Raw genomic sequence first — 14263 nt, 5'->3', positions numbered from 1 at the left:
GAGAGTGTGGTAGAGAGGTGAAGAAGAGAGTGCAGGCAGGGTGGAGTGGGTGAAGAAAGCTGGCAGGAGTGATTTGTGACCAAAGAATATGGGCAAGAGTGAAGGGAAAAGTGAGACCAACTACGTTGTACGGCTTAGAGACGGTGGCACTAACAAAAAGACGGCAGGCAGAGCTGGAGGTGGTAGAGGTGAAGATGTTGTGATTCTCTTTGGGAGTGATGAGGATGGACAGGATTTGGAATGAACATATCAGAGGGACAGCTCAAGTGGGACAGTTTGGAGACGAAGCCAGAGAGGCGAGGTTGAGATGGTTTGGACATGTGCAGAGGAGGGACCCAGGGTATATAGGGAGAAGGATGCTGAGGATGGAGCCACCAGGCAGGAGAAGAGGGACACCAACGAGGAGGTTTATGGATGTGCAGAGGGATGACATGCAGGTGGTTGGTAAGACAGAGGAAGACAAGGTGAGATGGAAACAATTGATCTGCTGTGGCGCCCCCTAATGGGAGCAGCTGAAAGATGAAGAAGAAGATCGTTTATATTGTGTAAGGATGGTAGTAATTACCAGAGTGGAGATAACTATAGCTCAGTCAGTAGAGCTACACCGTGGGTGTGTTTTATCCTCTATTAACGCTGAGTGTAGAAATGTCCTTCAGCAAAACACTGAACTCCTTAACTGCTCTGCCTTGGGACCCATCGCCCCTTTCAAAGATGGGATAACGATGTAGTTGTAGTTCAGAAGTAAATAGCATGTCCATTTACCGCCTTTTTTTTTCATTTTAAATCTAAAAGAAATGGATCAAAATAAAGCAGCTCTGTCCTGAAGGACCCGTTGTTGTCTGCCAAATTGTTACTGTAGAGGGACAGTTATTCTGGCAGTCACTGACATTTTGCAATCCTCGCTGATTCAACCCAGAACATTCAGGTCAGCGCCCTCTGAACTGACATGAGGGTCGTGAGATGAACATGTATCGCCACTGTCTTGGATCTGCAAAGCTTTATTTTTGAGAGAGGCTGTGAACCCTTGCATCATCACATGCACACGTGGACATAATGTATTTCTGTAACTCCCACACTGTGACAGGTAACAAATACACTGCCAGAAAGGAAAGCGCAGAGGGTTTTTTAAATGTTGGTACATTTTTTTGATTCAATAAACTGTAGCCACGTACTCTATAAGTATTTACTATGTGGGTTTGTGCAGACGCTTGTGTTTAGTATTTGAATTTACCTTGTTTAAATGAAAACTGTCATTACAAAAGCATCAATAAAACCATTTCATTGTCACAATCAATAATGTACAAATTTTCTTTTATGAAAGAGGAAACAAGTACATATCTGATTTTAATACTGAATTTTAACATGCAGAGAAAGACAAAAAAAGGGGGGGGGATTTGTAGTTGTAACTGAAAGAATCTCCTTATAAACATCTTACAACTGACATAGATTTATAATTTTTGGGTTGTGATTTGATTTAACTGCACAATTATGTTTATAAAAATATTACATAATGTCGAAAATGTGAAGATGGAGGAAAAGAAACTTGAGTCCACACACAATGACTTCACGATTAAATAACGATCTACAGAGGAAGCAGTAATAACATCATACCAGAAATAAAACTGCAGTTGTTATGTACAGTAAAACATAAGATAAATATAAAAAACATAAGATAAATGTAAAACAAAAAGTGATAAATGTATATACAAGGAGGAAAATGTGGAAAAGATGTTTAAAATTTGGAGTCGTTGCAAACATTCTAATTTTGTTTATACCACTTGCAAGAAAAATATGGGTGGGTGGGGCGATTATATAGCAGTCACCCACCCCATCCATCTGCCTGTAGTTATTTTGAATGCGACGTCTTCTACAGTATTATGTGGATTTCAATGAAACTTTACACAATAGAAGCACATCATATAAAGATGTGCAGGAAGGAAATTAATTCCACTCCGATATCTTCATTGGAAAATGATTGGACGTTTTGTTTTTTTTAATTCACCAACTGTACTTACTTCATTCATTCATTAATTAGTTTAATTCATTAGTTTAATCACAATAGCTTTACTACCACTGATATATTTAATACATGTAAGTAGCTTTGTAAGTAGTAATTTGGGGGGGGGGGGGGGGGGGGGGTTGCTGTCATTTTATGTGCGAGGCCATCAAGGCTTTATGTCTGACTGTCTGTCCATCCGTCTGTCTATGCTCAACATAAATCCAGTCCTATTAGATTCAGTAGAACTCCCTCAGGGAAACTGAGGTTCCAGCAGCATTGTATCGCAGCACACAGGGTAAGAAGCACACAGAGTATCGAAAGTGAACAAAAAGAAAAACAGTTTGCAAATATAAATACACAATATAAATACCAGACATAATAATCAATACTGGTTTACTGGCTACTACTGTTCCTCTCATTCCCGCCCTCTGTCTTCCTGTTACTCCTCCTCCCCCTGAGTGAGGAGTGTTACTGCCAGAGTTTTCACATTTACAGGGAACATTCTTGGGACACGGAACTTGGACAAGTTCAAAGATGGCTAACCTTGACCTATTTTAAGAGGTGTTTTAAAAGGTTAAAATTCAGGTCATGTTTCAGTCTGTTCCGTTTTGTTTTTGAGTGGCGGGTGTGACAGCCAATCAGAGTAGAGTGGCAGTGTGACATCAGTGGCTGGTCTCTCCAAAATCACTTTGTTTTGTGTGTTTGTATACATGTTTCTCATATATTATGTAAAACCTAGAGAGAAATAAGCACTTCTAAAACTGAAAACTCTATATTTGTAACCTATTAACACCTCTGAACTTATTTACAAGACATTTCATGGAGGTTAGCATGGTAACATTACAGGCTGGTAGCTAGCTGCAAAACTTTCATTTGTGTGTAAATATTTCCTCTTTGTCTTATATTATGTAAAAGCTAGAGAGAAATAAACACTTCTAAAACTAAAAGCACTGTTTTTGTAACCTGATAACACCTCTGGAGTCATTTACAAGGCATTTCGCAGATGTTAGCTTGCATGCTAACGTCCGCTACCTTCCTATGGAGTTACATTTGTCTCATTAATACCTGCAAATGCACAGAGGGTGATCTACAAATCGTCATTGATTTGCACAACTTCTGCTCTTAAAACATAAACCTCCTCTTTGGTCTCCCTCTTCTCCTCCTGCCTGGTGGCTCCATCCTCAGCATCCTTCTCCCTATATACCCTGGGTCCCTCCTCTGCACATGTCCAAACCATCTCAATCTCGCCTCTCTGACTTTGTCTCCAAACCGTCCCACCTGAGCTGTCCCTCTGATATGTTCATTCCTAATCTTGTCCATTCTTGTCACTCCCAAAGAGAATCTCAACATCTTCAGCTCTGCCACCTCCAGCTCTGCCTCCTGTCTTTTTGTTAGTGCCACCGTCTCTAAACCATACAACATAGCTGGTCTCACTACTGTCTTGTAAACTTTCTTCTTCACTCTTGCTGATATTCTTCGGTCACAAATCACTCCTGCCACCTTTCTCCACCCACTCCACCCTGCCTGCACTCTCGTCTTCACCTCTTTACCACACTCTCCATTACTTTGAACAGTTGACCCCAAATATTTAAACTCTTCTACTTTCACCACGTCTACTCCTTGTAACTGCACTATTCCACTGGGCTCCCTCATTCACACACATGTACTCAGTCTTACTTCTACTGACTTTCATTCCCCTTCTCTCCAAAGCATATCTCCACCTCTCCAGACTAGATGTAGAATACTCAGACTCTTGAGTGCTATAGTCCTTTATGAACACAAAATTGAAGCTTGGGATGGTGTGTTGCCAGAAACATTTCTGTTATATTTTGTGTCGCCTGTGTTTCAGGGTGCTGTGTTTGACGAGAATAATATGAAGACTTTTTATGATTCTGGAGAGGATGAAAAAGGCCAGATGGAGGAGAAATCTTACATGATGGATCCAGACCACAGACTGCTGTTGAAGAACACCAAACCTCTGCTCCAGAGCAGGAACACTGCTGTGAGTTGGCTGGCCAATTAAAATAGTCTCAATATCGCAGCGTTAACTCTTTGGAGGGCATTGAGAGTAGAAGCGACATGGTGAAATGAAGCTGGTTGTGCAGCCTGTGCATGTTTCTGCACTGTGTTACCCATAAATGCTGCGCAGTGACTAATGCTGCTGCTCTATGTAGACACTGACATATTTTCCAGCAAGAATCCACTCCAGTAACATTTTTTTAAACAAATGGAACACACACCTACCTTAGTGCAAGCTTAACATTAAAAAAAAAAAAATCATGTGCAGGTCTCCATCACCCGGGAGTCTCAAGGTCTCTGTCGCTTTATAGCAGCGGGAGGAAAAATGCTCCCAAATGAAAGTGTTGATTAAAATGTGACTTGCTGTGTCTTTACTCACAAAAACACATTGACATCCTCCATCTTCATCAGCGGCTGAACTCTTTCACTCTGACTGCAGCGATGGACACTTGTCATAAACACTGCTGAAGAATTACCTTTATGAGTTCTGAAAAAGAAACTTAAAAATAAATGGACATGAAGTGGCTTTATTCACCTCAACAGACTAATAATAATAATAATAAAAAAATATGATGTCAGTGCTATGACGATGACAACAGCGTGGGAACATGTTTTCATATGTATATTACAGTAAAACTTGCCTAAACCGTCATCGTATAAACCAGATATTTACATTCACTTGACAAAAACAGTCCAAATGCTTTTGTATAGTTTTCTATGTATTAAACACCATATATACTGGATTTTGTATAACAGATTTTCGCTCACATCAGACAAAACACCCTGCAGATCGCAATGTATTTCCATTAAAAACCCCTCGCATGTACCGGACAGAGCAGTTTGGACGTGCCCAGTAACAGAGGTGCAAAATGAAGTTCAGCACTGATTCTCGCTGATTTGAGGAAAGGGTATTTCCGTTATTAAAAGCTCGGCTGTTTTTTTTTTTTTTTCAAACCTTACGCGGACGCAGGACCTAAATTCAAGGCTGCCGATTATTAACAAAATGGTACTTGTTGCCTGCACTGTAATATTGTGTTACGTTTCACACAGATATCCAGGGTGTCATGAACCAAACCGCTAGATCAGAGCCCTCTGTGAGGCTGCAACCCCTCTCTAGAGCCTGTCGCACACCTGCTAAATGATGGACAGGGCAAGTTTATGACTTTTCTGGTTTCACTCCTTCCTCTCCCGTCATATTTTACAAGTTTTTGCAGTGCGCACAGTGATTTGCATTTCGATTCGGTGCTTATTTAAGGCAAGTGTTTATTTTTTTCAGACAAAGTTTTCACCCGGTCATTAAATGAGGCAGGTGACGATTCAAGGTCAGGCTTTTAATCAAGGAAATACGTAGGCCTAATTGGTGCTGGGGATTCCCCGTAGATCCTTCGGCACCTCCTGGTTGTAACTAATTGTACCTAATTTATATATATATATATATATATATATATATATATATATATATATATAATATACAGTGGTCCCTCGTTTATCACGGGAGTTACGTTCTAAAAATAACCCGAAATAGGCCAAATCCGCGAAGTAGACAGTGTTATTTTTTACAATTATTATAGACGTTTTAAGGCTGTAAAACCCCTCACTACACACTTTATACACTTTTCTCAAACAGGCATGAACATTTTCTCACTTTTCTCTCATGTGTAAACACTCTCAAATTTCAAACCTTAGTAGAAAAATAAGACCAACCTGTTTTCAGGCCCAAACATTTTTTTGATATATAAAACATTTTCCTATAAATAATTATGATGGCTTTTAGAACTAATGAATTTAATTTTAACAATCAACCTACGAGGTTGGACACATAAGAAATTATTAATAGTGACTGACCAGTATTTCACAGTTCCTTTGATCGCGCCTCTTCGTCGTGGCGCCACTCCGCTGTCATGTCTTTTTCCACTGAGTGACACCTCGGTGCAGGTGTCTTTTTCCGAAGGCAGAACACAGTTATGGGTAGTTGTTAGCGCTCTTTTTCTTTCTGGGCGAGAAGATTCTTATAAACAGACACGCAGAACACAATGCGCGTACTCTCCCTTCGCGGTGCAGCGACCGGCCTGCTTGATGAGGACGCAGAACACAATGTGCTGTAAAAAAAAAGTAAAGTTGGACTAAAAAAAATCAGCGAGGTCGCGAAAGGTGAACCGTGTTATAGCGAGGGACCTATATATATATATATCACAAAGGTAACTTTGTGAAAAATCCAGCTATACTGTGCAAAAATCTTAAGCATATTTTTACAAAAAGTATATGTAGTAAATAATGAAAGTTTTTAATATAGCAAAACATTCTTTTTTTGAGGAGGGTGGGGCTTAACTCTCCCATGCCTTTGTTGGAACTTTAGTATGTTTTCTCCTACATAATTATATGTATGTTTAGATTTATTAAATTATTGCCAATTTCTTGCTTTCACTGATATTAGTGAAGAAAGAGAACACGGGGGAAAGATTATGCAGAAGTAGTTGTGCGCATAAGACTTTTGCCCAGTGCTGTTTATTTTAATTTCTATAATACATGATCACATTATCCTTGCTGTAGGTGGTGATGTCTGTCGCTCAGCTCTACTGGCATTTGGCACCCAAGCATGAAGTCAACATAGTCACCAAGTCGCTGGTTCGACTACTGAGAAGCCACAGGTAAAGTGGAATTTTCGCCATAAATGTCTATTTTATGTACAGAAAGCTATGATGACCATTTCTGCATTTCCCTTCAACACCCAATTTATGCTGTACATCCATATTGTGAAGATTTGTGTATTGTCCTATTTTCCTTTGCAGAGAGGTGCAGTACATTGTTCTCCAGAATATAGCCACTATGTCCATTCAGAGAAAGGTAAGTCTGCTTGTGGACTGTAGATGGGGAAAAAAAAGCCTCCATTGATGCAGGATGTCTAACAACACGCACAATCTCACAACAGGGAATGTTTGAGCCCTTCATGAAGAGTTTCTATGTGAGATCCACAGATGCCACACATATCAAAACCCTGAAGGTAAAAATCTGTTTGATTATATAGTAGTTATAATAATAATATACCAAACAGGTTGTTGACAACACAAATGTATTATTTTTGCAGCTGGACATCCTAACCAACCTGGCCAATGAAGCCAACATTTCCACCATTTTGAGAGAATTTCAGGTTTGTTTTTCATTGATTATGTGTAATTGCTACAAAGAAAGAAAGGTTGGTACTTTAAACCTCCATAAACATTTTCATAGTTTTTCTTTAGCCTTGTTATTTGAAGTTGCTGGTAATGTATTTTAAAGTATCTTTAGCTTCTGTGATGTCACAGATGTGTGTGACGGGACTTCACATGGGTACTAATGACAAACATGACATAATGACATGGGTACTAATCACAAACTGTGATTCTACCCACGATGCCATCTTACTTTGCCCTGTGTAAGGTTAATGACTGTCCTCAGCCCTGTTCTTTGACCGTCCTCCTCCATGTGGATTAATTTAACCACTTATACTCCAGAAAATGCGGCATTTCCGAGGTACTTCTGTTTAGGAGAATCTTTTTGTTTTGTGTAACACTTGGCCAATAACTGGCTTATATGAACTTTCCATGAACATATCCGTGTTTGCATTATTTTTGCAGATATCACAACTTCTATTTTAAGGAAGAGAAACACTGTTGGAAATGATCTCATTACATAGTTTTTTCAACAAAGGGAGGTCCAACGACATTGTTTACAATCCTGCCAAGCAAGGCTGGGGACCCGTCGCCCCCTGGTCACGTTAGCAACGAGATGGAGGCAAAGTGATCAGGTGCTATTCATTTTCAATGAGACTGGGCATTTTTCAGCGATAAGAGGCATGTGGTCGCTATCCTGCCAGTTGGACTGGCCCAAAATAGATGAGAAGTCTATTTTCTGCAAATGTTGAGCGATGGAACATGGTGACTGCTAATCCGAGTGAAGGCAACGTGACGGACATTGATGGGTTGTTAACTATATTCATAGTTATTTATAATAAAGTTCATTTTTAAACTGCAGAAGTTTTTTTTGGGGGTCGTAAGAGTTTGATAATGAAATGTTAGAAATCATTGCCATTTTTATGTATACAGGTGAATCAATATTGCAGTTTTTTTACTCTGTAATATGAGTATAGGCCCCCAAAAATCGGTGCCATATTTGTGCGCAACATACAAAGTATCAAAACTGTTTTGGAGTTATTGAGAGATTATGCATCTATGGACCAACTGACCACTAGAATTTGAAAACCATATTTTACTGTTTCCAGACTTATGTGAAGAGCCAGGACAAGGCGTTTGCAGCAGCCACCATTCAGGCTATTGGCAGATGTGCTACAAACATCTCTGAAGTAACAGACACGTGTCTCAATGGTCTGGTGCTGCTGCTTTCCAACAGAGATGGTAAAATCCTATCATGTGCACACGTCTACACTTTTTAAAAATTATTTTAAAGGCACACCAAAGCGCTGCAGATGTCTGCTTTTCTGTCAATTTGTGTTATCTGTCCAGAAACTGTGGTGGCCGAGAGCGTTGTGGTGATCAAGAAGCTCCTTCAGACCCAGCCGACCCAGCACAGTGACATCATCAAACACATGGCCAAGCTTTTTGACAGCATCACTGTACGAGTCAATGTTAAAATTTTTTTGTTTCTTATCAATTTTTCTTGATTTAAAGTTGTGAAATGGAAATGTGATGACAGTTATGGCTAGCTTTCATCATTGTGCCATCTTGACTGATGCACGTGTGCAGTTGCATATTTGCACACCTCCCAGGTTTGACGTTGCCACTGGGGAGGTCAAATGTAGAAGGCGGCTTGATTGTGAACAGCTGTTTCATAGCTAAGCATCTCATCTTTCCCGTGGAGATACTGTTTTTAAATTAGACATTTACCCGGGTTTCTTTGTGCTGACATTCATCTCTGTTTCTTTATGTTTGATGGAAACATTATGTTCCTCTATTTCTCCTTTCTTATATAATATTTCTATTATATTTTTATTTCTACCTTTTTTATATAGTGATTGGCATGTCCGTCCATCTGTTTTTGTTTGTTACCGCGATATCTCAAGAACCAGTTGACCAATGTCACTCATATTTATCATAAGGGTGTACTTGGGTGGTCCCTCGACACCAGTCAATTCCAGTGACCTTGGTGTTAATTTCAAGGTCACAGTGAGATATTAAAGGTATTGTCATTGCCACCCTTGTGAGCACTATGTCTCAAGAACTTGTTGACCAATTTAATTCATATTTAGCATAAGGGTGTGCTTGGGTGGACTATAGGTCATCTCCTGATGACTCTTGTTTCTCAAGCTTGCCACCTACCCATTGAGATAAATTCAGTGGTGGACCCAGCTAACTTAAAAGTTAGCTTTGATAACTGCTGGTGGTTTAATGGACCAGGCAGTGCCATTGGAAGGAAGTTGAGCTACTAATTCACTAACTGAACTGTTGGCTGTAATAACAGTAAACTAACAATCCAATCAAACACTTGCTTAGCTGAATTTGTTGTTGAATGCAAACTTTATTATATGAATTTAGCAATGTTGGCTTAAAGTTGCTTTTTTTAAAGCCCTTGAAAAACAGAAGCTGGCTAGTTGAAGTATAAATACAGACTTTCCCAATAAAGATTTAGCAAGCTAAGTTTAGACGATGATCAAGATGTACATAAATAAATGCACCAATGAAACAGTTGCTTTCATTCAACATACAGGTTATTTGCAGTAAAAAAAAAGTAAATGAATCAGAAATTCATATAGAAAATTATTTTAATCAGGGATGGGTATTGATAAGATTTTATCTTTCAATGCCGTTATCGATCTGATCCCTTATCGATTCTCTTATCAATACCTCTTGTGAATTTTCTGTATACTAAAAGTAGGCTTTACAGTTTTTCTATGTCAACATTTTAGTGATTCTTAAAGGAAATAAATATGAAATTGGTCACTGGATCCTTGATCTCTAGACATAAATAGAAATAAAATCTGTAGTTTTTATTTATTTATTTTTTTTTTTTTTTTTGTCAAAAGCATTTCCTTTCAGGCATTAATGAAACAAATGTAACTCCATAGACTGAGCTGCGGTCTTGCACCCGGCTGCGCTGCACGTCAACATCGATATTTCATAAAGAACAGAAAACGTCTCATTTTGGGAGAAAAAAAAAAGCTTTGGTCTGTTGTAGTGTGTTGTCTGTATTAATTAATGCATTTATTCTGGCTTGACCCCCTGCTCCTCCATCTCCTCTCCTTGAGGCGATGCTTGTTGCCTTTTTGTGGTGTGTTGATTTTGCTTTCTATTTTAGTGTAGAAGCTCAAATAGGAACAAATGTGCATGATGTTGGGGTATAGAAATGTTTTTGACCATAAACGTTATTTCAAAAATACTTACATGACTTAAAGTTACTTCAGTAGATGCTAATTTGTCCACTAATGGTTTTAAAATCTACTAACGAGAAAGTTGCTTTGCTCATTAGCTCTCACCTGATTCGCTGAACTGTGCCCACTATGGGATAAAATCAACCAATCGGCCTCTTTTCCTGTAATCTTGAGAGTTGTGAGGGCTGCACAACATCTCGTGATTACCCACAATGCTTTTCTCTGCTTCAGCAAAAAGTTATGTTGACATGCAGCAGCACAATAGTGAAAAACGGCCTTTAGTTGGTAAATTATTAGGTAAGCAGTAATGATTAATAATTGCTGACTTTGTTTTACTTGTTCCCCAAACCTCTAGGTTCCTATGGCCCGAGCCAGCATCCTGTGGCTGATAGGGGAGTACTGCGAGAGGGTACCAAAAATAGCCCCAGATGTTCTCCGTAAGATGGCAAAGACGTTCACAGTGGAGGAGGACATTGTTAAGTTGCAAACAGTCAACCTAGCAGCCAAACTTTACCTGACTAACTCCAAGCAGGTACGAGCAGCTAACTTCACTACCAAGAACACTTTGTTGTGTTGAGTTGGACATAGGATGAATAAACTAACAATAGTATCACACGTTTCTGCAATATACATGTGCAGTTCCTTCAGAAAGTGACGAGGTTAATTAAATTGTCTTTACTGTAGACGCTTCAATTTGATATTAAAAGATGAACATGAAACGACAGTTTAGAATGGTCTCATAGCAAAAACGAAAGAAGTGGTTTCATAAGGGACACAGTTTGTCTTGGACCAGTCCTACCAATCAATCAATCAATCAATTTTTTTATATAGCGCCAAATCACAACAAACAGTTGCCCCAAGGCGCTTTATATTGTAAGGCAAGGCCATACAATAATTATGTAAAACCCCAACGGTCAAAACGACCCCCTGTGAGCAAGCACTTGGCTACAGTGGGAAGGAAAAACTCCCTTTCAAGAGGAAGAAACCTCCAGCAGAACCAGGCTCAGGGAGGGGCAGTCTTCTGCTGGGACTGGTTGGGGCTGAGGGAGAGAACCAGGAAAAAGACATGCTGTGGAGGGGAGCAGAGATCGATCACTAATGATTAAATGCAGAGTGGTGCATACAGAGCAAAAAGAGAAAGAAACAGTGCATCATGGGAACCCCCCAGCAGTCTACGTCTATAGCAGCATAACTAAGGGATGGTTCAGGGTCACCTGATCCAGCCCTAACTATAAGCTTTAGCAAAAAGGAAAGTTTTAAGCCTAATCTTAAAAGTAGAGAGGGTGTCTGTCTCCCTGATCTGAATTGGGAGCTGGTTCCACAGGAGAGGAGCCTGAAAGCTGAAGGCTCTGCCTCCCATTCTACTCTTACAAACCCTAGGAACTACAAGTAAGCCTGCAGTCTGAGAGCGAAGCGCTCTATTGGGGTGATATGGTACTACGAGGTCCCTAAGATAAGATGGGACCTGATTATTCAAAACCTTATAAGTAAGAAGAAGAATTTTAAATTCTATTCTAGAATTAACAGGAAGCCAATGAAGAGAGGCCAATATGGGTGAGATATGCTCTCTCCTTCCAGTCCCCGTCAGTACTCTAGCTGCAGCATTTTGAATTAACTGAAGGCTTTTTAGGGAACTTTTAGGACAACCTGATAATAATGAATTACAATAGTCCAGCCTAGAGGAAATAAATGCATGAATTAGTTTTTCAGCATCACTCTGAGACGAGACCTTTCTAATTTTAGAGATATTGCGTAAATGCAAAAAAGCAGTCCTACATATTTGTTTAATATGCGCTTTGAATGACATATCCTGATCAAAAATGACTCCAAGATTTCTCACAGTATTACTAGAGGTCAGGGTAATGTCATCCAGAGTAAGGATCTGGTTAGACACCATGTTTCTAAGATTTGTGGGGCCAAGTACAATAACTTCAGTTTTATCTGAGTTTAAAAGCAGGAAATTAGAGGTCATCCATGTCTTTATGTCTGTAAGACAATCCTGCAGTTTAGCTAATTGGTGTGTGTCCTCTGGCTTCATGGATAGATAAAGCTGGGTATCATCTGCGTAACAATGAAAATTTAAGCAATACCGTCTAATAATACTGCCTAAGGGAAGCATATATAAAGTGAATAAAATTGGTCCTAGCACAGAACCTTGTGGAACTCCATAATTAACTTTAGTCTGTGAAGAAGATTCCCCATTTACATGAACAAATTGTAATCTATTAGACAAATATGATTCAAACCACCGCAGCGCAGTGCCTTTAATACCTATGGCATGCTCTAATCTCTGTAATAAAATTTTATGGTCAACAGTATCAAAAGCAGCACTGAGGTCTAACAGAACAAGCACAGAGATGAGTCCACTGTCCGAGGCCATAAGAAGATCATTTGTAACCTTCACTAATGCTGTTTCTGTACTATGATGAATTCTAAAACCTGACTGAAACTCTTCAAATAGACCATTCCTCTGCAGATGATCAGTTAGCTGTTTTACAACTACCCTTTCAAGAATTTTTGAGAGAAAAGGAAGGTTGGAGATTGGCCTATAATTAGCTAAGATAGCTGGGTCAAGTGATGGCTTTTTAAGTAATGGTTTAATTACCACAGTTCAGTGTCTGTACTGTATTATGTATTTGCAGTTGTATGCAAAGGTTTGGGCACCCCGTGATAATTTTCATGATTTTTCTTTATATGGCCATTCCAGAACGTTGTACTTGTTCCTCTGCATGAATGCCTTAGTAGATTTTGAGCAGTGTTTAGGGTCATTGTCTTTTTGAAAGATCCAGCCCCGATGCAACTTCAACTTTGTCACTGATTCATGAACATTGTTCTCAAGAATCTGCTGATATTGACTGGAATCCATGTGACCCTCAACTTTAACAAGATTCCCAGTACCTGCACTGGCCACACAGCCCCACAGCATGATGGAACCATCTCCAAATTTTACTGTAGGTCGCAAGTGTTTTTCTTGGAATGCTTTGTTCTTTTTCAGCCATGCATACCGCCCTTTGTTATGTCCAAATAACTCAATTTTAGTTTCATCAGTCCATAGCACCTTATTCCAAAATACAGCTGGCTTGTCCAAATGTGCTTTAGCATACCTCAAGCGACCCTCTTTGTGGCATGTACGCAGAAGAGGCTTCCTCTGCATTACAGCATTATGCAGCATCTCTTTGTGCAAAGTGCGCTGTATAGTTGAACGATGCACAGAGACACTGTTTGCAGCAAGATCATGTTGTAGGTCTTTGGAGCAGGTCTGTGGGTTGACTGTGGCTGTTCTCACCATCCATATCTGAGATTTTTCTTGGCCTGCCACTTTGGGTCTTAACTAGTACTGTGCCTGGGGTCTTCCATTTCCTCACTATGTTCCTCACAGTGGAAACTGACAGCTGAAATCTCTGAGATAACTTTTTGTATCCTTCCCCTAAACCATGATGTTGAACTATCTTTGTTTTCAGGTCATTTGAGAGTTGTTTATAGGCTCCCATGTTGCCACTCATTAGAAGAGATGCAAAGAGGGGAAACATTTGCAAATGGCCACCTTAAATACCCTTTCTCATGATTGGATTCACCTTTGTAAGGAGGTCCAGGGTCAGTGAGCTTACCAAACCAATTTTGTCTTCCAATAATTAGTGCTAAATGTATTCAAATCAGTAAAATGACAAGGGTGCCCAAATTTATGTACCTGCCTAATTTTGTTTAAATAATTATTGCAAACTTTCTGTAAATCCTAGAAACTTCATTTCACTTCTCAAATATCACTGTGTTTGTCTGCTGTATGATATATTTAACTGAATTTTCTGATCCAGACAACCAATGATTTATAAAGGAAAATCCTGAAAATTATCAGGGGTGCCCAAACTTTTGCATACAACTGTATG

General features: G+C 39.5%; 1 protein-coding gene across 2 annotated transcripts in view; it reads left to right on the top strand.

Annotated features, from left to right (window-relative positions):
* ap3b1a (adaptor related protein complex 3 subunit beta 1a) overlaps positions 1-14263 on the top strand; it is a 138197-nt gene that overhangs the window by 35586 nt on the left and 88348 nt on the right. For both annotated transcript variants that reach the window (XM_034192186.1, XM_034192185.1), the window contains exons 8-15: positions 3849-4001; positions 6569-6666; positions 6808-6862; positions 6948-7019; positions 7104-7166; positions 8277-8409; positions 8518-8627; positions 10735-10911. In XM_034192186.1, the coding sequence (XP_034048077.1) occupies positions 3849-4001; positions 6569-6666; positions 6808-6862; positions 6948-7019; positions 7104-7166; positions 8277-8409; positions 8518-8627; positions 10735-10911 (861 nt within the window). The remainder of the gene's footprint in view (positions 1-3848; positions 4002-6568; positions 6667-6807; positions 6863-6947; positions 7020-7103; positions 7167-8276; positions 8410-8517; positions 8628-10734; positions 10912-14263) is intronic.

This window comes from Thalassophryne amazonica, chromosome 17 (assembly GCF_902500255.1).
Source record: "Thalassophryne amazonica chromosome 17, fThaAma1.1, whole genome shotgun sequence".
In the NCBI taxonomy this organism is placed as follows: Eukaryota; Metazoa; Chordata; class Actinopteri; order Batrachoidiformes; family Batrachoididae; genus Thalassophryne; species Thalassophryne amazonica.
Note: the sequence above shows the minus strand (reverse complement) of the source record. Positions and strands in the feature narration are given on the sequence as shown.